The sequence below is a fragment of the Squalius cephalus genome (genome assembly GCF_949319135.1).
Source record: "Squalius cephalus genome assembly, chromosome: 25".
Lineage (NCBI taxonomy): Eukaryota > Metazoa > Chordata > Actinopteri > Cypriniformes > Leuciscidae > Squalius > Squalius cephalus.
The window spans coordinates 3,898,444-3,921,974 of NC_137146.1; the positions used below are offsets into that span (position 1 = coordinate 3,898,444).

The 23,531-nt window shown below is 36.7% G+C and overlaps 2 protein-coding genes, 1 long non-coding RNA gene and 1 gene segment (V, D, J or C); 2 read left to right on the forward strand and 2 right to left on the reverse strand.

Annotated features, from left to right (window-relative positions):
* The window catches only part of LOC307153405, a 169,809-nt gene that overhangs the window by 21,182 nt on the left and 125,096 nt on the right, over positions 1 to 23,531 (reverse strand). The gene's annotated exons all lie outside the window — the stretch shown is intronic.
* LOC307153395 (Ig kappa chain V region 3547-like) lies at positions 1,393 to 4,154 on the reverse strand. The segment is given in 2 exons: positions 3,975 to 4,154; positions 1,393 to 3,887 (listed from the first exon to the last, which is right to left on the reverse strand).
* LOC307153471 (H-2 class I histocompatibility antigen, Q10 alpha chain-like) overlaps positions 9,630 to 23,531 on the forward strand; it is a 28,190-nt gene continuing 14,288 nt past the window's right edge. Inside the window, exon 1 of the mRNA XM_079862929.1 lies at positions 9,630 to 9,697. The gene's annotated coding sequence lies outside the window, so the exon portion shown is untranslated. The remainder of the gene's footprint in view (positions 9,698 to 23,531) is intronic.
* LOC307153470 (H-2 class I histocompatibility antigen, Q10 alpha chain-like) lies at positions 9,671 to 22,946 on the forward strand. 4 transcript variants are annotated; one of them, XR_013820156.1, is made up of 10 exons: positions 9,671 to 9,811; positions 10,378 to 10,650; positions 10,742 to 11,029; positions 11,113 to 11,397; positions 12,042 to 12,164; positions 12,385 to 12,462; positions 12,740 to 12,787; positions 13,074 to 13,106; positions 20,595 to 21,264; positions 21,904 to 22,138. XR_013820156.1 is itself a non-coding variant. In XM_079862927.1 (10 exons), exons 1-9 carry the CDS (start codon positions 9,730 to 9,732, stop codon positions 20,612 to 20,614), a joined length of 1,230 nt encoding a protein of 409 aa, XP_079719053.1. In that variant the 5' UTR covers positions 9,671 to 9,729; the 3' UTR covers positions 20,615 to 20,652; positions 20,734 to 22,946. The 4 variants fall into 4 exon arrangements, 3 of the variants coding, with proteins under 3 accessions (XP_079719053.1, XP_079719052.1, XP_079719054.1); XM_079862927.1 differs by having other exon boundaries at positions 20,595 to 20,652; positions 20,734 to 22,946; XM_079862926.1 differs by having other exon boundaries at positions 20,595 to 22,946.

Consider the following 23,531-nt stretch of genomic DNA (forward strand, 5'->3'; position numbering starts at 1 on the left):
TATTATCTGATACATTCAAAGTCTCATATGCAAATGAAAGAAAATCATCTGTATCCTAAAACCCCTTAAATGTCTCTGATCGCCCATAATCACTGATCTCAGTAAAACTGCAGTATTTTATCTTGTAAAAATAACAGTGAAGTTTCCACACAATGAAGCGCTTTATTTCAGTGTTGAGCAATAACATCTTTATGAATGTTTTAAGTGTGTGTGACTCGAGACTGAAGTGTTGCTGTGAGAGATCTGTCTTCTGCTCATGTGAGACTCAGACGCATCGCTGGATTCATAATTAATGCGTCCAGAAAACAGTGAATGGTCACAGACAGACTGATTGTGGGACGGTGGAGCGTCTGATCATGTTAAATACGGTTTCTCTCTTTCACGGCTCATTTTGCTCTGAATCAGTTCATCTGTGACTCTTGGACATGATGATCTAAACAGCGGCTTTATGGAAGATGATTAATAAACTATTCAAGCAACAACATCTTTATGATTCACTTTACAGTATGAGTGTGTGATTAAGAAGAAAAAATAATCAACCATATGAGAATAGATATACAGTAGATATAAAAAATATGATCAATATAATTTCTTATTATCTTCAGTAATATTTATAAAGTGCAGCAAAATTGATATTAAGTTTCTATTTGTGTTTCTGTTGAGTGTGTGAGTGCGAGTGTGTGTGTAAGTGTTTGAGCAGCTGCAGTTTCAGTTCAGTCACTGTGACTCTGACTGACGGAGGTTTTTGTACGACTCTTTATCACTGTGTGAACACATCACCACTGTTTGTGTTGAATACATTCTGACAGTAATAATGTCCAGCATCTTCAGGCTGTGCTCCACTGATGGTCAGAGTGAAATCTCTCCCAGATGATTTACTGCCACTGAATCTAGATGGAGTTCCTGACTGGAGGGTGCTTGTATAATAAATCAGGAGTTTTGGAGCTTCTCCAGGTTTCTGTAAGTACCAGCTAAGAGCGGGTTGTCCATTACTAGTACAGCAGGAATCTCTGTTAAATATACAGTTTACAGAGACTGATTGTCCAGTTTGAGAGAGCCGCTCTGAGGGAGTTTGAGTCACTGTCTCCTGCCCAACAGATTCTGACAAGAGAGAAAGATTAGAAATCACACACACTTTTACAACCTTATATCTTCACAACACACATAAAGATTACGAGTGAATAACGTTTGTAATCTTGACTGACACAAACCTCGACATAACACTGCCAGCGTCCAGATCAATATGGTGATGAAAGTCATTTTTGTAGGTTGAAGGTTCAGTTCTAGTGAAAAACAGTTGTTGATCATGTTTGATGTTTGACAGAGTTATAAACACATGCAGAGCACTGAAGTGTGTGTCGCTCATGTAAAACAGACTCTATGCAAACGCTTCAGGAGTCACAGATTTAACTTTAATGTGCAGTTTCATTGAGACTTTACAAAACTTTTCACGAGTTCACATGTTAATATGATCCTTTATTGATATAAAGCAATATCAGACGAGCAGACGAGTTTATTTTCTGAATATCAGACCAACAGCACGAATGTGAGTGTGATATTGCTTTCATACAACAGTTTAATGAACAAGGATCTATTATTGAGTACTTTACATTTTAGTCATTTATATCGCCAGTAGTTATTTACTAACTGAAAGTTACGGCTAACTGAAATATTTCCAAACGAAACCACAGTAAAACAAACCAGTGCGACTCTGAGAAACACAATCGTGGCCTAATAGTTAGAGAGAGTCAGATAGGTTTAATGCAGAGGACAAACTCTGAGTTTGGGTTTCCACACTTGGCCTTCATATGTCACTTTCACAATAGTTCCTGAATAAATAAGTGTTTTAAATCGGATGATAAAGTTAATGGCTGCATCCAAAATCAAAATCAAAAGAAAATATACCTCATTGGCCGCATAAACCCGAGAGGGTAAACTTAGGTGTGGAATACATCTTGATGCTTCACAGACAAAACTTATGGATAACTTTACAATCTTCCTGGGGCTTTCAGACAGCAGGCTCGCAAACCGCAGCAGCACATTTCTCTCTCTCTCAACTTAGCGAGTGCACCCATATAATATGGAGCGTCCCCATAACAACAAATTATAATTTCCACATGGAACAAAAAATAAGTTCCCCCTTTTTTTCACAAAGTTTTTTAACAAAAGGAAATAAACATGAAATTATTATTTATTGACCATGAGACATTATTTATTTCAATCATATGCTTTTTAACCCTTTTATATTTTAATATTTTAACTGTGAACCATATTGAACTGAAATATATGTATGTTACCTTTGATGGCAGCTACAGATGCAACTGATGCTGGTAGATCACATGATAATGACAACATGGTGAATGTTACATTCATACTACACTTATTTATACTATATAGAACAGGCTTTTTTAGCGGACGTGAAGTAATTAATTATTCAAAATACTGTAAGTACCTACTCAAGAGAGTGTGTGATTTCGGACGCAGCCGTTGACACATTCGCTGTGTCCCGATTCAGAGACTTCATCCTTCGAAGGCCGATTGCGTCACCGCGGCAAGGCGAAGTCTGTCTCAATTCAAACGCTCCTTTTACTTAAAGTACTTTTTCTAAACTCTTAACACAGCAACACACCTACATCACACAATTAGCCAACTTAATTTTTTTGCCCAAAACCACATTTTGTTCATTAAATACCAAGTCTACATTTACAAATTCAAAAGAAAACATTTTTTACATATTTTTATGCTTAATAGTTATTTTTTCTTAATAGTTAAGTGTTTTTGGTATTTCAAGAAAATCAAACTCTGAGGACGATGAACATCTGCTCTATTCTGAGAGAAACACAATCACTCCTGATGATGAAATATGAGTTTAACTCGCTCAGTTTCACTGTTGAGGAGGTTTGTATAATAAATCAGGAGTTCAGGAGTTTCTCCAGGTTTCTGTAAGTTCCTGATGAAATAGTTTATCCTGTTCCAGTTTCTCACCATTGTAACGGGTTTGTTCATATTCATCAGTTTACACTGAGGTTTATCAGGTCATGTTATCGTCAGCTCCCATACCTTCCCATAATTTTGTGAATACATGTTCAATTAAAAATCAGTTAAAAGCGCAAAATTAAAATTATTTTCTTGCTCTTTCTTATCAGAGGCGTCTGATTGGTGCAGAGGAGGGAGAGGCGTGTCTAAACTGAACTGTTGATCAGAGCTGCAATTAAAACAGCAAGCTAATATAAAACTCTTACTGTCTGCAGAATATAGTATGAATACAGTGAATAGTAAACAAATTACATGTTAGGATGGTCAAATGAAATTACCATGACTATTATGAAAATTAAGGTCTATTATTAATAAAAGGCAGCAACTAGGGCAAACTGAAATCACTCAGATCTCAAATGTGTCACTGATTTATAAGAGCACAAAATCTCTTTCTGAACTCTATAATTATTAAGAGTGTCAGATTAATTTAGATGGTTTTATTTCAGATCCTCCTTTGAGCAGCTGCAGTTTCAGTTCAGTCACTGTGACTCTGACTGACGGAGGTTTTTGTACGACTCTTTATCACTGTGTGAACACATAACCACTGTGTGCACTCTGACAGTAATAATGTCCAGCATCTTCAGTCTGGACTCCACTGATGGTCAGAGTGAAATCACTGTTAGATCCACTGCCACTGAATCTAGATGGAGTTCCTGACTGGAGTTTTTTTGCATAATAAATCAGGAGTTTAGGAGCTTCTCCAGGTTTCTGTAAGTACCAGGCTAAACATTCATCCCCATCACTGTATCTGTACACATCACTGCTGGTTTTACAGTTGATATTCACAGTTCCTCCTGGTTGTTCTGCTGTTATTGAGGGACTCTGAGTGACGGTGATCTGTCCTCTACACTCTGAAACACAACAAGAAGAAAATACACTCAAAACTTTGACAATAGACTTGAAGAAATGAATTCATATCAAACTTGTGCTCCACAAACCTTGAGCAAATGCTGTGAGAGTCCAGATGAAGATGATGATGAAGGTCATGTTGATGAAGATTGTTGTGTGTGTCAGTGATGAAGTGTTAAACTCACAGCACTATAAACACTCTCACACACTGAAGATCTGATCAATATGCAAACACACTCCACATCATTTCCCTGAAGACAGAAGAAACACTGTTTTGTCTTTTAGTGTCTTTGCTAATAAACTTCTGTGGATCATTTTCAGAAACAGAAACTCATGATTTACTTCATGTTATTTTGGGTCGATCTTCTCGCTCTAAACACTGTTTTAATGATCAGTTTCATTCAGACTTTGATGCTGAGAGAATTTAATACCTGAGCTGCAGATTTATCTTTTTTTCTGCAGATTTATCTCTTTTTCGATCAGTCATGGTTGATGTTGAGAAGATCTGCTGTTGAGTTTCATATCAGAGTGTGTGTGTGTGTGTGTGTGTGTGTGTGTGTGTGTGTGTGTGTGTGTGTGTGTGTGTGTGTGTGTGTGTGTGTGTGTGTGTGTGTGTGTGTGTGTGTGTGTGTGTGTGTGTGTGTTGTCCGCCTCGTTCTCTGCTGGAGTGTGTGTTCATTTGAGTGTGACGGAGGTTTTTGTACGACTCTTTCACTAGAATGAAACACTGTGGAGGACTTTCGGTGGAGGAACTGAACTGGTGATCAGAAGTAAGTCTTTCTTCATTTACCTAATTAAACATATGATGTGTGTGTTTAAAAGCAGGTTTAAGGTTATTTAAGAACATTTGGCAACAGTATTCGTAATTTAGGTCATATTACAAAAATATATTATTGATAACCTTTACTTACATTTCACATCTTATTCACGACTTTCAATTGTATAGTAAAATTCCATCAAACTGAAATGAATAATCCTTACATATTATTAATATTAAGAATTTTAAATTAGTTAAAAAAAACCATATTTTCATTTTTTTATATTTATAAATATGAATCACATAAACTATTTTAATACACTTTTAAAATGATTAAATAATTGTATAAATAATATGTAAGGATTATTCTATTAAATATAATGGAATTGTACTGAAATTTGTGAATCTTAAAAAGGCTTAATGTTTTTGAGTGTATAACGTTTATTTTATAACAATGTTTATATTAGCCTAATATTTTCAAAATACAAACTATTATATTGACATAATAAATTAGTTTACTAAATCTTATAATATATAATCACAATAAAATGATCAATTTACAATAGATGGAGATGTTTAAACATTTTACTTAATTCAGAAAAGAACAAATTAGCATATATTTTTATAATGTTTCCATCAGAGAACTGATTTATATTTTTACATATTTTATAATTGATACACTGTAAAAATCTACAGTAAAAAGGCAGTCGTTATCCCCAGACTTGTTCTTTTTTACAATCAAAAACGTTCAATTTAACTATATTTTACTAAAATGTCTTGTTAGATTTATTACAGTTTTTCACCGTAAAAGGGAACTTACCGTTAACCATTTAACAGGTTTTTACCGTAGCATTTTTAGTCTTAAAGCAGTTACAATTTATTTTATTTTTTTTACAGTGTACATTTCTTAATAGTAAATAATAATTTAGCTGGAGAGTATTTTCAAATTTAACTCAGGATAGTGTGTATATGGTATATGAATAATTGGAGCAATGTGGAATTACAGTGAAATGATTACATGATTGTGATTTTTATTGCATTACCATGTCTGTTCCAGTGAACATTGTAGCTGCAGATCTGAATAACTGAGTTTTGTGTGTGTGTGTGTGTGTGTGTGTGTGTGTGTGTGTCCAGCGGGTCCCTCCGTGTCTCCCTCCGTGTCTCTGCTGTCTCCCTCTTCTCTGCTGATCTCTGGAGACTCCTCCGCTCTGCTCTGCCTGCTCAGCTCTTACTCTCCACAGGGGGCGACGGTGAGCTGGACGCTGGACGGGTCAGAGGTCACCGAGGGGGTTCAGACCAGCGCAGAGAGCGAGCGGGACGGTCTCTACAGTCGCAGCAGCGTCCTGAGCCTCAGCAAAGCACGCTGGGAAGCCGCAGAGCGCTTCGTCTGCAGAGGAACACATGCCGGAGCTGCTCACGAGGCCTCGTTCCTCAAGAGCTCCGAGTGCTGATGTTTCTCCAGTGAAGACCAGCGTATCTGAGCGTCACGTGATTTACAGCTCAATACTGAAGCAGTCTGTCAATGTGCTGCCATTGCTGTTCATTCAATAAAGCTTCATCTGAACGCAAGCGCACATTTGTGTTGGACTGCATCATTGATCAGTGTGTCGATCCTTCAAAGTCCTGCACTAAAGTTTCAGCGGCTTTTGATTGATTGTAATAGTTGAGAACAGCTGCATTCAGCAGTAAATGTGAAATGAAGCTCTTGGGGTTTGAACATGATCTGCTCTATTCTGAGACCATCACAATCACTAAACCTGACAATGCAAATGAGATTTACACCTCAAACTCACAGTTTCACTATTTTACTGGTTCAACGCTCTGAACTGGAGCAGTTTCACTTCTGCTAAAATGAGTTATGAGTAATAAATTCATTATCAGCTTGAGAAACATCTTTCATCAGCTCAAAAACATCTTCATGTTGCTGGAGATACACAATGTGTAGTTTAATGTACACAAACAAAAAAGCATATGGCACAATTTTGTTTTCTCAGTTTTCTCTGATTCTGAGCATATTAGAGTCAAACTTGTCTGTCACAGATCAGATCACAGTCTAATAGAGTTCATTTCAGTCATAACTCAGTTTTGAACACACGTGTAGTTCCTGTGTTTGTCCTCTGTGTGCCAGTAGTGTGTGTGTGAAAGTGTTTGAGCAGCTGCAGTTTCAGTTCAGTCACTGTGACTCTGACTGACGGAGGTTTTTGTACGACTCTTTATCACTGTGTGAACACATTACCACTGTGATAACTCTGACAGTAATAATGTCCAGCATCTTCAGTCTGGACTCCTCTGATGGTCAGAGTGAAATCACTGTTAGATCCACTGCCACTGAATCTAGATGGAGTTCCTGACTGACGGCTGCTTGCTGAATGAATCAGGGGTTTTAGAGCTTCTCCAGGTTTCTATACCAGTGAAGGGTTAAAATTTAAGAATATGTTTTTAGATCTACTGATCCTATTTCCCTACATAACATCACATAAAAAACTAAGGTGAACTATACTGTATTGGGCATTTAAGGTGAACATGAGGGCATCCATTTACTGATTAGATTTAACATTTTCCTTGGAAGGGGTTTCTTTCTCTTTCTCTTGTCTTTGATCTTTCTACTAGAGTGGAACTATGTGTGAATGTTTACCTAGTCTTGGTTCTCGTGACCATGTGTTGTTTATACAATTTGGGGGTACCATTATCTCAGTTGGGGGTAATTGCCTCTATTGTCTTTAGATGATTAGATTCAGCAGTCATCTCTAAGGCTGTGTGTATGTTTAGCACCTTTAAGGACAGCCCACTGAAATACCTATAAAGAAACCATGTAAAGTATGTTAGCCAGATCAGGTTGGAAGTTTCTACAGCCGCGTACAGTGGAGTTCTCAATAAAGAACAACTTCTGTTGAACGCGATCCCGACTGTCTCCTGGTCTCTGCTTTGAAGAAAGAAAAACTTTACAACACCAGCTAAGACACCGTTTGCTACTACACCAGCACTCTGCATCACTGCTGGTTTTACAGGTTACAGCGACTGATTGTCCAGTTTGAGAGAGCCGATCTGAGGGAGTTTGAGTCACTGTCTCCTGCCCAACAGATTCTGACAAGTTTAGAAATCTCACACACTTTTACAACCTTATATCTTCACAACACACATAAACGAGTGAATAACGTTTGTAATCTTGACTGACACAAACCTGGACATAACACTGCCAGCGTCCAGATCAATATGGTGATGAAAGTCATTTTTGTAGGTTGAAGGTTCAGTTCTAGTGAAAAACAGTTGTTGATCATGTTTGATGTTTGACAGAGTTATAAACACATGCAGAGCACTGAAGCGTGTGTCGCTCATGTAAAGGTGCCAGCACATGAGGGAGTGAAAGGGAACGAGAGTGCAGATAAACGATGCATTACAGCAGGAAATAAAAGTTCCATTTCCACTTGGAAAAGGAGAAGGAAAATCAGTGATTAGAAATAAAGTAATGGAAATATGGACATTGACCCCACAGTTTTCACAGTATTCACTATTCCTTTTCCCCATTAAAAACAAGGTGCCATTCAGTCCTGTGTGTCCACTCTCAGTCTTGGCATTATAATTTCCTTCTGCCTAGTCCTTTCCTTCTATTTTTTAATATTGACAGATTTTTGTATTTTATGATATCCCCTTCCTTTTGTGTCTTCTTCCCACAATTTCTGCCATATTTCTATACCTTTCTTTCTAATCACTGATTTTCCTTCTCCTTTTCCAAGTGGAATTGGAACTTTTATTTCCTGCTGTAATGCATCATTTGCTAGTTTATCTGCACTCTCATTGCACTGTATATTATATGAGGTGGAAAGACAGGTGTTGATGGGATTCAGGAAGCAGGGTGGAAGTGGAATCTGATGGGGATACTGGGAACATAGTCCAGTCATTTTAAGCCAAAATGGGGGTCAACCTTGAACAAATTGCAACAGAAGCAAACTCAACTGATTTTGTATCCTCAATATGTCCTGAGTAAGGAAAAAAAAAGTCCCGAAGAATCCCGTTAGGGGAAAGTTTAGAAAAAGACCCAAATATAGCCTATTCATACGCCTATGCATTTTTTTTCTCACGTGAATAGGGTAAAATTTTTAACCTTTAGATATCACCATGAAAATTACTGAGTTGATTACTTACATCAAGACAAACAAAAAATGTATTACAAGTTTTTTGAAATTGTTTGTTAACATGGACAAACAGTGCATAATCTAATGACGTATGTGCTAATTTGCATAAATACCACAACAGATCTAAACATTAGGTATAGCCAGGTGAAAATGTCTTGTTGAATCTTGTTGACATATAACAGTAAAAGACTTAATATTAAGGTCTGAATGGAACCCATTTAGGCTACCCATGAGCATTAATACATAGAGGCAGGAAGAAGTACTTTAGAAACCAGCCTTTATTCATTTTTAAGAGATGGGGTTTGAGGCTGGGTCCGTGGGACTGTTTCTGGGGGAATTTCAAAAAACTTGTAATACATTTTTTGTTTGTCTTGATGTAAGTAATCAACTCAGTAATTTTCATGGTGATATCTAAAGGTTAAAAATTTTACCCTATTCACGTGAGAAAAAAAATATGCAGGCGTATGAACAGGCTATATTTGGGTCTTTTTCGAAACTTTCCCCTAATGGGATTCTTCGGGACTTTTTTTTCCTTACTCAGGACATATTGAGGATACAAAATCAGTTGAGTTTGCTTCTGTTGCAATTTGTTCAACCTTTTTTCACAAAATGACTGGACTAACAGAAGGAGAGGGAGAAGGGAGAATAATCACCTGCACTTTTTAAATTTCTTAAAGACTTAAACAAATAGCATGATGTTACACACTCCTGTACAGTAGGTCGCGGTATGCACCTAAAAGTTGTTTGCAATCCGCCATTAATCAAGAGAAGAAGAAGGAGAATCGAAACTAAAGTAGTTCAAAGCTTTCATGACGCAGTTAGAAATCGCACATCACCGCCATTTTGTGCACCCAGATCAGATGTTTACAGTCGTGATCTTGAGTTCTTGAGTTCAGACCGACACAGTAAACATCAGTGGACTTCTTAGATAGCCTAATCAGAAGATTATACATCATGGAAACGGGTGTCGTGACAAAGAGTTTTGCCCTGCTTTGCGTTTTCTTTCTTTGTGGGACGTTGTCTTCAGTTCAAACGGGTAACGTTAAATGTTTACGTTTTGCTGCGTTTGTTGGAGAAAGTGAAAGTAAAGTTTTACGCATACGGTCTTTAAATTTGATTACGAATTTATGTTACATAGTACATGGAATTTAAAAGTGTATCTATACTTAGCCTATATAATTAAATATATAGGCTACGAGTTTTGTCAAATTAAAAAGCTTACTTTCCATAATTTGACATAGATCAACATGGCAGCGGCCTAGTTTTACTGTTCATATGATCCGATACCAGGATTAGCCGCCTCAGATTACTTTTTCAACAGAATACAATCTGGATATACCAAAGAGTAACCTGAAAATAGTTAAACTATTTCAGATCCAAGTAGGCACACATTTTTATTAAATGGCCTTCAGCTAATTATAGATCGTTTTTTTTTTTATTACAATAAATTTAGTCTGTTTATTTTTTTCTGTAACTGAAATGTTTTGAGACTGTTCTGTGTGTGCCTAACTCACCTCATATTTGATCTGTTCTCTCCTTCACTAACCAATTTGATCACATACACTTGTTTCATACAGTCTATTTTATTCATTTGGTTTACAGACAAACACTCCCTGTACTACATTTACACAGCCTTGTCCAAACCTGTCGATATGCCAGGCATCCATGAATTCACAGCTATGGGTCTTCTAGATGACAGACAGATTGACTATTACAATAGCAAGGAAAAGAGAAAGATTCCCACACAGCACTGGATGAAAGAGAAAATGCAGGAGGATTACTGGGAAAAAGGCACCCAGTCAAGAAAGAGCAAAGAACAGTGGTTTAATGTGAATGTCAAAATTCTGATGGACCGTATGAAAGACAATGCTTCAGGTGAGAAATACTGATACATATTTACCTCCATAATTATTACGTTATATTGTTATTATTATCTGAAAAACATTTTGTTTTCTGTCCCTTTCAGATGTTCATGTTCTTCAGTGGAGACATGGCTGTGAAATTGATCAAGAGGGAAAGGAAATTAAGTTTTCAAAAGGCATTGATGAGTACAGTTATGATGGCGATAACTTCTTGTCTTTTGATGATAAGGAGTCTCAGTGGGTTGCCCCAGTTGTTGCAGCTCTTCCAACCAAGAGGAAATGGGATAATGTGCCCATCCTGAATCAGTACACTAAGGGCTACCTGGAGAAAGAGTGTGTGGACTGGCTCAACAAATTCAGAGAATATGGAGACGAGGAGCTCACAAAGGGCTGTGAGTAAATGTAGAGTATTTGTATTTGTTGATTATCTGCAGCTGTCATAGAGATAGAACTGATTGATAATCTGTGTCCGCAGCTCCTCCAAAGGTTCACGTGTTTGCAAAAAAGTCTACCAGTGACAAAACTAAGCTGAAACTCACCTGCATGGCCACTGGTTTCTACCCCAAAGATGTGATGTTGACCATAAGAAAATATCGCTCATCCCTGCCTGATAATGAGATTGAATCAACAGGAACCAGACCAAACAATGATGGAACCTTCCAGTTGAGGAAGCATGTGGACATCAAGGAGGATGAAAAAGCAGAATATGACTGTTTTGTGTCCCACAGAACTATCAAAGAACCAATTATTGTCAAATGGGGTAGGTAAAGTGAAAGTATTTAATCATTACAGTAGGGCTCTTTCCTCCGAGGAAACGCTGGTGGAAGTGCCTACATGAAACAACTTGAAAGCATGATGTGTAAGTTTTTAGTTACCAATCAGCTTAGTGAAATTAGAGTTACATCTCTATGTTTGTGACCATCATGACACCTGCAGTGTTTACTGAGGGTTACACTCAGAATGGATGGAGACTCGGGGTCTATGAAAGAGAAATTATGCCACATAGAAACACTTACAAAGTGAAAACAAACACTTGTGATCCATAAATGTGTCTCTCATAGGATAAGTGCACAAATGTCTCATGAATAATTATCAGTACACCATAATGAGAGAAAATATCACAACCTATGACATTGACACTATGAAGATTTTAAACCTGAAAGTCAAAAATAGTGCCTAGATAAGGATTCTATTACAATTAAAATTACAGATAAAAATGTTAACATCCATTAATGTGCTACACAAAAACCTTTTAAAATCTCAGAAAATGTAGTTTAGTGTTTTATGACACCTTAACATAACTCTATCAACAATGGAATTGATTTTTCTAAATGTAGTAGGCATTTAGACTTTACATACAGTAACTTTGTCCATTTATTATTATTTTTATATATTTTTTTGCAGATGGAAAATGCATTGACTGCAATGAAGGCACTACCCTGGTTATTGGAATTGCGATTGGAGCTGTAGCTGCAGTAGTTTTAGTTGCAGCGCTCTGCTTTTACCTTTTCAAGACTAAAAGAATTAGTGAGTATTACAACATAAATACAGATTCTGTGCACAATCTTTTTAATAATTTTCTCTGATAAACTTTCTTCAACTGACAGGACCAAAATCTTGAAATAGTCCATTGAAATCTATATTAATTATTTGTGCTGACCAGACTTCACTTGTTTATCTCTGCCTCTGACAGCAATGCATGTAGATAGTAACTGTATTTATCATCTTTATTTGTAATCCTCTATAGCTTTCTCAAAAGAGAGGACTTTATATAGAGAACCAAAAGAGGATTGTGCTAATGGAACAGCGAAAGGTCTTCTCCCAGGTAAGCTGCTTCAGAGAGGACTCTACCGGGGTGGCACAGATTGACAACTGACACCCTTAGAAAAAACATTGCCACCCCTGATTTATCCCCATATAAAACATAAATGGAAGGAGTGTTTTCTGTAACTCTGTTACATTGTGTTTTCTGTAATCTTGTTAATTTAAATAGCTAAAATATCTAAAATATCTGTTGTCAGTAGAAGCATCTATACTGTAGGAAGATACATAGCTTATTAATGAGCTTTCTGTGTTTATATCTTCTTTTGTATTCAAAACAGAACCAAAAGAGGTTTATGCTAATGGAACAGCGAAAGGTCTTCTCCCAGGTAAGCTGCTTCAGAGAGAACTCTACCAGGGTGGCACAGTGACAACTGACACCCTTAGAAAAAAACATTGCCACCCCATATTTATCCCCATATAAAATATAAAGGGAAGCAGTGTTTTCTGTAACTGTGTTACATTGTGTTTTCTGTAACACGGTTAATTTAAGTAGCTAAAATATCTAAAATATCTGTTGTCAGTAGAAGCATCTATACTGTAGGAAGATACATAGCTTATTAATGAGCTTTCTGTGTTTATATCTTCTTTTGTATTCCTCTTTGGATTTCCCAGGCGGAAACGACAGTGGACATGCACTCAATGAAGGTAAGCTGTTAACAGTGCAGGAACAGCAGAAAAAGCTGCTGATCATGTTTTCTAAAGTAATGTGCTTTAAGTGTTGTGTAGCAACTCATAATGTAATAACAAAGCAACAATGATAATGGCACATAATTGAATAAGAGGTTTGTAAAGTAATAATTATAGTTTCGTAATGTAATAATTTTTAGTTATTGGAGCTCAAATTAATAATGATTTTTAAATTGTGGGAAATTTATTACATTATGAACTCACCAAATTGTATATTGTAATAGTTTCTATAAAAAAACAATTGTATTCTTTTTAAGGCACAACAAACATTGATGCATTTTTATTTTATTTTTTGAATATTAAATGCACTAGATTTAAACATTCCTGTGTTTATTAGGGCCCGAGCACCGATGGTGTGAGGACCCTCTTGGAATTGCTCTGTTTATTATTATTATTATTAGGGCCCGAGCACCGATGGTGTGAGGACCCTCTTGGAATTGCTCTGTTTATTATTATTAGGGCCCGAGCACCGATGGTGAGAGGACCCTATTGTTTTTGCTCCGTTTATTATTATTCTTCTTCTCCAAAGTGAATCGCTTTTTAGAGGGCCTAAACATGCTCGAAAACTCATGAAACTTTGCACACGCTTCAGAAGTGGTGAAAATTTACGTGTGATATGGTTTTCAGAATTGGGGGGGGCAAATTCGGTAAATTATTGCCCCCACATTTTGCCCCGGCTCCTGGTTTCACGTACAGGTATGAAATTTGGTACATACATGTAATGACCCAATACCTACAGAAAAGTCTCTTGGAGCATAGCCCTAAACACAACAGGAAGTGAGCTATTTTGAACTTCCTCCTGGATTTTGGGCATTTTTCGTAATTTCCTGATGTTGTACTTTAACGAACTCCTCCTACAGATTTGATCTGATACTCTTCAAATTTGGTGAGTGTAATCTTAAGGCCTTTGTGACGTTAAATTGCGAAGATCTAGAGTTTTCGTCGAAGGGTGTGCCCTCGGCGGCCTGACAAACATCTATCTATAAATTACAGGAACGTCTGTCTGTCTGTCTGTCTGTGTGTGTGTGTGTCTGTTCCTCGCATATCTCTCGAACCGTTAGTCCGATTGATTTCAAACTCGACAGGTGTCTCGCCACGGGCACGAGTAAGTGCAGTGCCAAGTTTGACATTGTTTGGATGAGAAATGCAAAAGATATCGTTAAATATATCATTTTTAGAAGGTTGTGGTTTAAAAATAAACATTCTGACATTAGAGAGTTGTATCGGTCAAAGAAGCCCCAAGAAGGCTGTGGTTTAAAAATAAACATTCTGACATAAACACTCAGTCAGCTACACTGTTTACTTCTGAATATTATAGTTTGGTTCCCGAACGTGATAAATCCATCTATCTATAAATTACAGAAACGTCCGTCTGTCTGTCTGTGTGTTATTCGCATATCTCTCGAATGTGAGATAACCACTAAATGTGTGAAAACCACTATTTTCTGTTTCAAACTTTCACATAGAATCTTTAGGTTATAACAACATTGAAAATCAAAATCTGGATTTGAATTTTTTAAGATTTATTATAAAAACGGATTATTTTTTCCCAAAAATGCAATAAATTCATGACTTTTTTTTTTTTTTTCAAAATGCTATTAATCCATTGAATCAATATAAAGTTATTTTTGATCATATTGCCATCGCAAGAAATATCTCCTGAACTTTTTTGACGGCGATCAGCTCACAAAAACTGATTTTGCACGGGCACTTTGCACTGCTCCCTGAATCGAGGTGCTTATTCATTTGTGGATGTAAACTGAATCTGTATGTCAGCTATGCTGTTAGTGTTTACTTCTGAATATTATATTTCATTCTGGTGCGCTTAACGTTGTCGCTACTGTGTAATAATAGCCTATGCTATTCACCAACTAAACATATCCTATTCAATGCGTTCACAGTCTCTTTCACGGGCATCATTTGTAGTTGCCTATTCACAAACTGTTTGCTCAAGCATAGCGTTTTCTCGGAGTTCACTGTGTGCTTTTTACCATGCACAAATAAAAATGTCACTGAACTTTTGCTGTGTAATTGTAACAATGAGCACACACCAAACCAACAATTACTAAAAACACACACAAAAACTGATTTTGCACGGGCATTTTTTGCACTAGTTCACCCAATTTCGGCCTTTTGGTGATATATGCATGATCAGATAAGTTCAATATTAATGTTGCTTGCAGTTCTGATGTTGCTAGGCAACCACAGACAGCCTGCAGTAACTCAGGCATACAATTTTCAATCTGCCACAAACTTCACATGTTTGATAAGACTCCTGTCCTGAACACATGCCAATGCTCATTATGATTATAGCAATAGCACCACCTGCTGGTAGCAGGAAGTGTGGCAAATACAAAACGTGCTCGAAAAATCATGAAACTTTGCACACGCTTCAGAAGTGGTGACAATTTACGTGTGATGTGGTTTTAAAAATTGGGTGGGGCAAAATGGCTTACTTATTGCCCCTACATTTTGCCCCGGCTCGACGTTTCACGTACAGGTATGAAATTTGGTACACACATGTAAAGACCCAATACCTACAAAAAAGTCTCTTGGAGCATAGCCCTAAACACAACAGGAAGTCAGTTATTTTGAACTTCCTGTCAGATTTTGGGCAGTTTTTGCCATTTCCTGATGTTGTACTTTAACAAACTCCTCCTACAGTTTTGATCTGATCCTCTTCAAATTTGGTGAGTGTAATCTTAAGGCCTTTCCTAAAGGCGCCGGGTGGCGGTGGCAGGGGTGCGAGGGCCCTTTTCATCGCTGCTTGCAGCTTTAATTATTATTATTCTTCTCCGCATTTAATTGCATTTTTGAGGGCCTAAACATGCTCGAAAACTCACAAAACTTTGCACACGCATCAGAACTGGCGAAAATTTACATCTGATATAGGTTTCAGAATTGGACGGGGCAAAATGGCTCGATAGCGCCACCTATAAAATTTCAACGGAGTGCGCCTCCCGCAACGTTCCACGTACGTGCACGAAATTCGGTACATACATGTAATGACCTAATACCTACAAAAAAGTCTCTTGGAGCATAGCCCTAAACACAACAGGAAGTCAGCCATTTTGAACTTCCTCTCAGATTTTTGTGCAGTTTTTGCCATTTTCAGGCCTCGTACTTTAACGAACTCCTCCTACAGTTTTAATCTGATCATCTTCAAATTTGGTGAGTGTAATCTTAAGGCCTTTGCGACGTTAAATTGCGAAGATCTTGAGTTTTCGTCAAAGGGCGGGTCCTCGGCGGCCTGATAAATTTCGATGTTTCGCCATGAAACAGGAAGTTGTTGTAACTCAGGCATGGAATGTCCAATCTGCCCCAAACTTCACACGTTTGATAAGAGTTCTGTCCTGAACACATGACCATGCTCATATTCAGTTATAGTCATAGCGCCACCTGCTGGCAACAGGAAGTGACATGTTTAACACTGTTATGGACTCCTAATAACATATAAAAAAGTGCCAGCAAGTGCTAAACATGCTAACAACATACTAGAAGCATGCTAAAACATGCTAGCAAACTCTTAGCTAAGTGCTAAAGCATGCTATTATTGCAATTAAATAGGAATTTGCTGTAACTCAGGCATGGAATGTCCAATCTGCCCCAAACTTCACACTTTTGATAAGCGTTCTGTACTGAACACATCTACATGAGAATATTCAGTTATAGTAATAGCGCCACCTACTGGTAACAGGAAGTGTCATGTTTAACACGTTGATGCCATTCTAGCAACATGTTAAAAATGCCATTGACTTCTAAACATGCTAGAAACATGTTAAAACATGCTAGCAATACTTAGCTAAGTGCTAAAGCATGCTAATTCAATGAAACAGGATGTTGTTGTTACTCAAGAAGGCAATGTCCAATCTGCGCCAAACTTCACACTTTTAATAAACGTTCTATCCTGAACACATGACCATGCTCATATTCAGTTACAGTCATAGTGCCACCTGCTGGCAACAGGAAGTGACATGTTAAACACTGTTGTGGACATATAAAAACATATAAAAAAGTGCCAGCAAGTGCTAAACATGCTAACAACATACTAGAAACATGCTAAAACATGCTAGCAAACACTTAGCTAAGTGCTAAAGCATGCAAATGCTGCAATTAAATAGGAATTTGCTGTAACACAGGCATGGAATGTCCAATCTGCCCCAAATTTCACACGTTTGATAAGAGTCATGGCCTGAACACATCTACATGAGAATATTCAGTTATAGTAATAGCGCCACCTGCTGTCAACAGGAAGTGACATGTTTAACACTGTTGTGGTCTCCTAATAACATATAAAAAAGAGCCAGCAAGTGCTAAACAGGTTAGCAACATACTAGAAACATGCTAGCAAACACTTAGTTAAGTGCTAAAGCATGCTATTACTGCAATTAAATAGGAATTTGCTGTAACTCAGGCATGGAATGTCCAATCTGCCCTAAACTTCACACGTTTGATAAGAATCATGGCCTGAACACATGTCTATGCTCAAATTCAGTTATAGTAATAGCGCCACCTACTGGCAACAGGAAGCGACATGTTTAACACGTTGATGCCGTTCTAGCAACATGTTAAAAATGCCATTGAGTTCTAAACATGCTAGAAACATATTAAAACATGCTAGCAATACTTAGCTAAGTGCTAAAGCATGCTAATTCAATGAAACAGGACTTTGTTGTTACTCAAGAAGGCAATGTACAATCTACCCCAAACTTCACATGTTTGATAAGAGTTATCTCTTGAACACATGTCCATGCTCATATTTAGTTATAGTCATAGCGCCACCTGCTGGCAACAGGAAGTGACGTTTAACACTGTTCTTGACTCCTAATAACATATAAAAAAATGCCAGTAGATGCTAAACATCCTACCAACATACTAGAGACATAATAAAACATACTAGCAAACACTTAGCTAAGTGCTAAAGAATGATATTACTGCAATTAAATATGAATTTGCTGTAACTCAGGCATGGAATGTCCAATCTGCCCCAAACTTCACACTTTTGATAAGCGTTCTGTCCTGAACACATGACCATGCTTATATTCAGTTACAGTAATAGCGCCACCTGCTGGCAACAGGAAGTGACATGTTTAACACTGTTATGGACTCCTAATAACATATAAAAAAGTGCCAGCAAGTGTTAAACATGCTAACAACATACTAGAAACATGCTAAAACATGCTAGCAAACTCTTAGCTAAGTGCTAAAGCATGCTATTATTGCAATTAAATAGGAATTTGCTGTAACTCAGGCATGGAATGTCCAATCTGCCCCAAACTTCACACTTTTGATAAGAGTCATGGCCTGAACACATCTACATGAGAATGTTCAGTTATAGTAATAGCGCCACCTACTGGCAACAGGAAGTGACATGTTTAACACGTTGATGCCGTTCTAGCAACATGTTAAAAATGCCATTGAGTTCTAAACATGCTAGAAACATATTAAAACATGCTAGTAATGCTTAGCTAAGTGCTAAAGAATGCTAATTCAATGAAACATGACTTTGTTGTTACTCAAGAAGGCAATGTCCAATTTGCACCAAACTTCACAAGTTTGATAAGAGTTCTGTCCTGAACACACATCCATGCTCATATTCAGTTATAGTCATAACGCCACCTACTGGCAACAGAAACTGACATGGTTAACACAGTAATGCAGTACTAACCACATAATTATTGTGTACTAAGCATGCTAGAAACAGACTAAACATGCTAGCAACACTTAGCTGAGTCATGAAGCATGCTATTATCACCATTATACAAAACATTTTATAACTGACTTTGACATACTCTTACTATATATACCTCCTTAAATGTACATTTCCCAACCATGCTCTGTCTTCCTAAAGCCACCGAGTGTTGATGGCACGGGTGCGAGGGCCCTTTCATCGCTGCTTGCAGCTTTAATTATTATTATTATTATTATTTAAGGGGTTTAACAAAAAAATATTACATGAACCATTTAAGATGGGGTGGCCAACCCAGCTCCTAGAGAGCTCTCAGGCAGAGTTTAGCTCCAACCCCCATTAATAATGCCCATGCCATAACACTGCATCCACCATGTTTCACGGATGATAGGATATTCTATCATGATTCTTCTCCATACACATCTTTTCCTATCATTCCTTTCATAAATCCTCTGTATTTACTGGGGATGTGCATTTTTCAAAAACATTTTTTTGAATATTTGGGCTCATAATTTCGTTTTTATATTTGATTATTTGTTTATTTAAAGGGTTAGTTCACCCCAAAATTAAAATTCTGTCATCATTTACTCCACCCCAATGTTGTTCCAAACCTATATGAGTTTCTTTTTTTTCTGCTGAACTAATGAGACATCTTGAAGAATGTTGGTAACCAGACAGTTGAATGGTAGCCATTGACTTCCACAGTATTTTTTAATTGTCCTACTATGGAAGTCAGTGGCTACCGTCAACTGTCTGGTTACCAACATTCTTCCAAATATCTTTTTAGTTCAACAGAAGAAAGAATTTCATACAGGTTTGGAACAACATGAGGGTGAGTAAATGACAGAGTTTTCATTATATCATTATATATAATTTTATTATTTTATATCTTGAGGTTTGAGTTTGAAAACATTAAACAATTTGTGTAAACAAAAAATATACAAATCCAAAGCATTTAAGCTTAGTAGACTGCGCCATTTATCGTACAGAATTTATATACAGCCTACACTTGAGTTGGCATATGGTTATCGTGTTCGTATTGTTTCACATGTTCATGTTCAGAAAAACAATATCCACAAGCTCAGGTGAAATTTGGCTCCTCAGTCTGATAACAAGGTGTGCAGAGAAAGGGACACAAAGTTTTTTTACAGCTTTGCGTAGATTTATTTTTATTTTTTGGGTTGTTACTCTCTAATTAGATTAAGACATAAAAAAGAATTTCATTTGAATTAAAACAATTATTTTGTGCTCATGATTATGTTGACAGAAAATTATTATTGTAAACATTAATTTATTTATCCATTATTACAAGTTGCTAGTGTTTATGATGTAATACATTTCTTATACAAAATAAAATAAGATTTTGTTTTGAGAAATTATTACATTAACATTTTATTGATAATATATTACATTATGTGTAGAATATTATTCTATATTTATATACCACAGCAACACTACACAAAAGTGAACTTTTCTTGCTGTAGTTTGGTCATCACCAGTTTCAACAGAGATGCTCAAAAAAAGTGTATGAGTTTTGAGTCATAAAGTACAATGTAAATGTGATTGATTATACAGTATATTTATATTTAAGGTTAAATGTAAAATATTCATAAAATATATAGCACACAAACCTATAAGTAGTTTTAGACTACAACTCTTATCTTTTATATTTTGGCCTACATCAAGATTTGCTTAAAATGTCACAAATTGCAAACAAATTGTTCTCATGGCTAACAACTTGTGTCTTATTATTGCAGGAAGCAATGGAACTGTCTAAAGGAAGGCATGGTCCAAAGCAGTAATAACCTGGCATATGTATGCAAGAATTATGCCCAAGGATTTGATCTCAGTCACATTTTTCTGTGATGTTGATTACGGTTTCTTTTTGTGCCACAGGAAACAGGAAAAGTAAGAACTAGGGATCTCAGTCTATGCTCACTCCCTTTTTTTCCTCTCACTTTGGTCATCAGATCAACTATATGCATTGTTTTCCTGAATTTTAAGCATGTGAGATCATTTCAGATGATATTGAAGGTGTTTTATTACATTTTTTGACTTAGGCAAATCTTTATATTCAGTGTGAATTTCATTGCATTTAAGTATACATTTCATCAGTCCAAGCATTGTCTGGGACTTGATCTGAACCTTTCGCTAGCACTTGCTGTATAAGTGTGTTGTGGTTGCACTTTGAAAAGTGATGTTACAGGGTAATTCTGATAGACCTCTGCTGTTTCAAAACAATTGTTTATTGGAAGGTTTTGCAGAAAAGCTTTATTTTTAGGCGTTCAAGCACAATATGTGGAATCCCTGTTGTAATTGTTAAGATTTTTATTTGTATTCTTCCACCGCAAAACTGATTGTGCAGACCAAAACCGTAAGGCCTCTAGATACTTGAAACCTGGCCCAGATGGTAGGTCTCAATTTAGGGTGTTTCTCAAAACCAAGAATGCAAAGAACGGACTTGTGTTCTTGGGGAGAACGCTCTTGCTAGTTGTTCTTGGAAGAATGAACTCACAAGGTGACGAGCACACAGAACGCTGCTGACAGTTTGAGATGATGTGTTCTTGCTGGTATTGCGCAATAATACCCTTGCACAGACGCCGTCTGCAGTACCCAAACATAACGAGAATTATTGACGTTATTATTGGCCATTATTCTTATGGAGATTCTCACTTCCGAAAACGTTTGAGCACATTTTCGATTCGCCATAAATTTTCGTAAAAATGCCAATATTTGAAATCTACACAGTTGATTTCTCGCATCAAATGTTCTCAGAAGTGAATTTAGTGATGAAATAGTGTACGAAATTGTAGAAAAACGACTTGTATTGACCTGCCTCTCCTTCCTCGAATGCTGGGATATTTCTGCCGTCAAGTTCACACAAGTTACCAACCGTTGCATCCTCGGTAAAATGGGCGTGTCAAGAACACTTCCGGGATTTTTAACCGTTCTTGCCAAAATGCAAACTTGTGTATTGGGGCAGTACTTGGGCAGCGACTGATGACGTTTCACAAGTCCACAAGAACACAAGTACAGACAAGAACGCATATTGAGACACGGCCTTAGTGAAATCATTGGAATTCTCGGCTCAATGAAAAAAAAATCTCTCAGATATTTCTGCCATTTTTAATTTTCAGAAAAAAAATCTTTTTCGACGCCGTTTGTCTGATTCATGACATCTAGAATGACATCTAGATCCTCATGGCAAGAATTTCGATCTGTGATTCACGCTCACAACGGGATGCCAAATCTCATTCTGAACAACTTTGCCTCAAGAACCACTGCTGTCAATCAAATTGTTCATTAAATATTTGAAATTATTTGAAACATCTTTTTCAAACTCCTCGGAGGCTGTTTGTCCGATTTGCTCGAAAGTTAAAACTTGACATGCATCATCTTGGGACCCTCATGGCAAAAAGTTATCAAAATAATTTTGATCGATTTAACTTTTTTTTTTTTATAGTTATCTTGCATGGCCCATTGTGAGTAATGTAACATCAAAACAACAATCGTCAAAGATTACGAGATACAAGAGAATTTGTGCATATTGTAAGTAGAAACTTCACAAAACTGTGTACATGTTACAGAATTTAATTATCTTGGATTGGTCATAGATCCTCAACTTAAATTTGCTAAACATATAAAGAAAATCTCTAAAACACTACAAAGCAATCTTGTTTTAAACTAATCAGAAATGACATACCAAACCAGGCAGCCCTGCTGTACATGCATGCTATGGTCTTTTCGCACATTTCATACTGCATGACAGTTTGGGCGCAGGCTGCTCCGTCTGCAACAAAACACATTGGTTCACTTTACAATCGAGCAATAAAAATTATGGATAAAAAGCCAATCCATTACCATTATTGTTACATCCTCAAGACATATATAATATGTGTGTGTGTGTGTGTGTGTGTGTGTGTGTGTGTTTGAAGAAATGAGAATGTGTTTTATTTATGTGTATCTGTTTTATAATGTACTTAGAAATGCCCAACCAGGTACAGAAGTTGAAAATTAGCATTAGCTATAAACTATATATGCTGCGCATCAGTTACAGGCTTTGTATTGTTACTATGTTTGACTGTATGGTCCCTGTTAAATAAATACATTTGTACAACAGGTCATTTTGAAGCTCAAACTCACAGTAAATTCTAAACGATCACTCATTTCAACTGAAATATTAAGGCTATAATGTTACTGTCGTCCACTCGAGACACCCGCAGAATAATAAATAAAAAAAATCAGTTTCCAGCATTGTTTGATTCTCTAAATGATGTTGCACTGGTAATATAGTTTTATATAATTAGTTTGCAAAGAAATGTGTAATGCTTATATAGACCATTAAAAGATATTTTCTTTTTTAAATAATGTTTTTGTGTGTTTAAGCCTGTTTAATGAAGTTGCTATGGAAAAATTGCTTTGCTTTAGTGGAGATTACTGTGCAAACCAACTATTATAATTGTAATTCTCCTTAATAATAAAGCTCTTTTTCGCAAGTTTTGCTTTTTTTTTCATATTTAGACATAAAATCACTATTGTAACACTTAAAATCACATTGTGTCAAAGTTTATCACTTCATTTGTACTGAGCTCTCAGTTTTGACAATTGTGCCACAATTATTGTGAACCCTGAAAATGTTATACAGAGGAGATTTGGAATAAACATTTTGTTACCATCTTTTATTACAAACATCT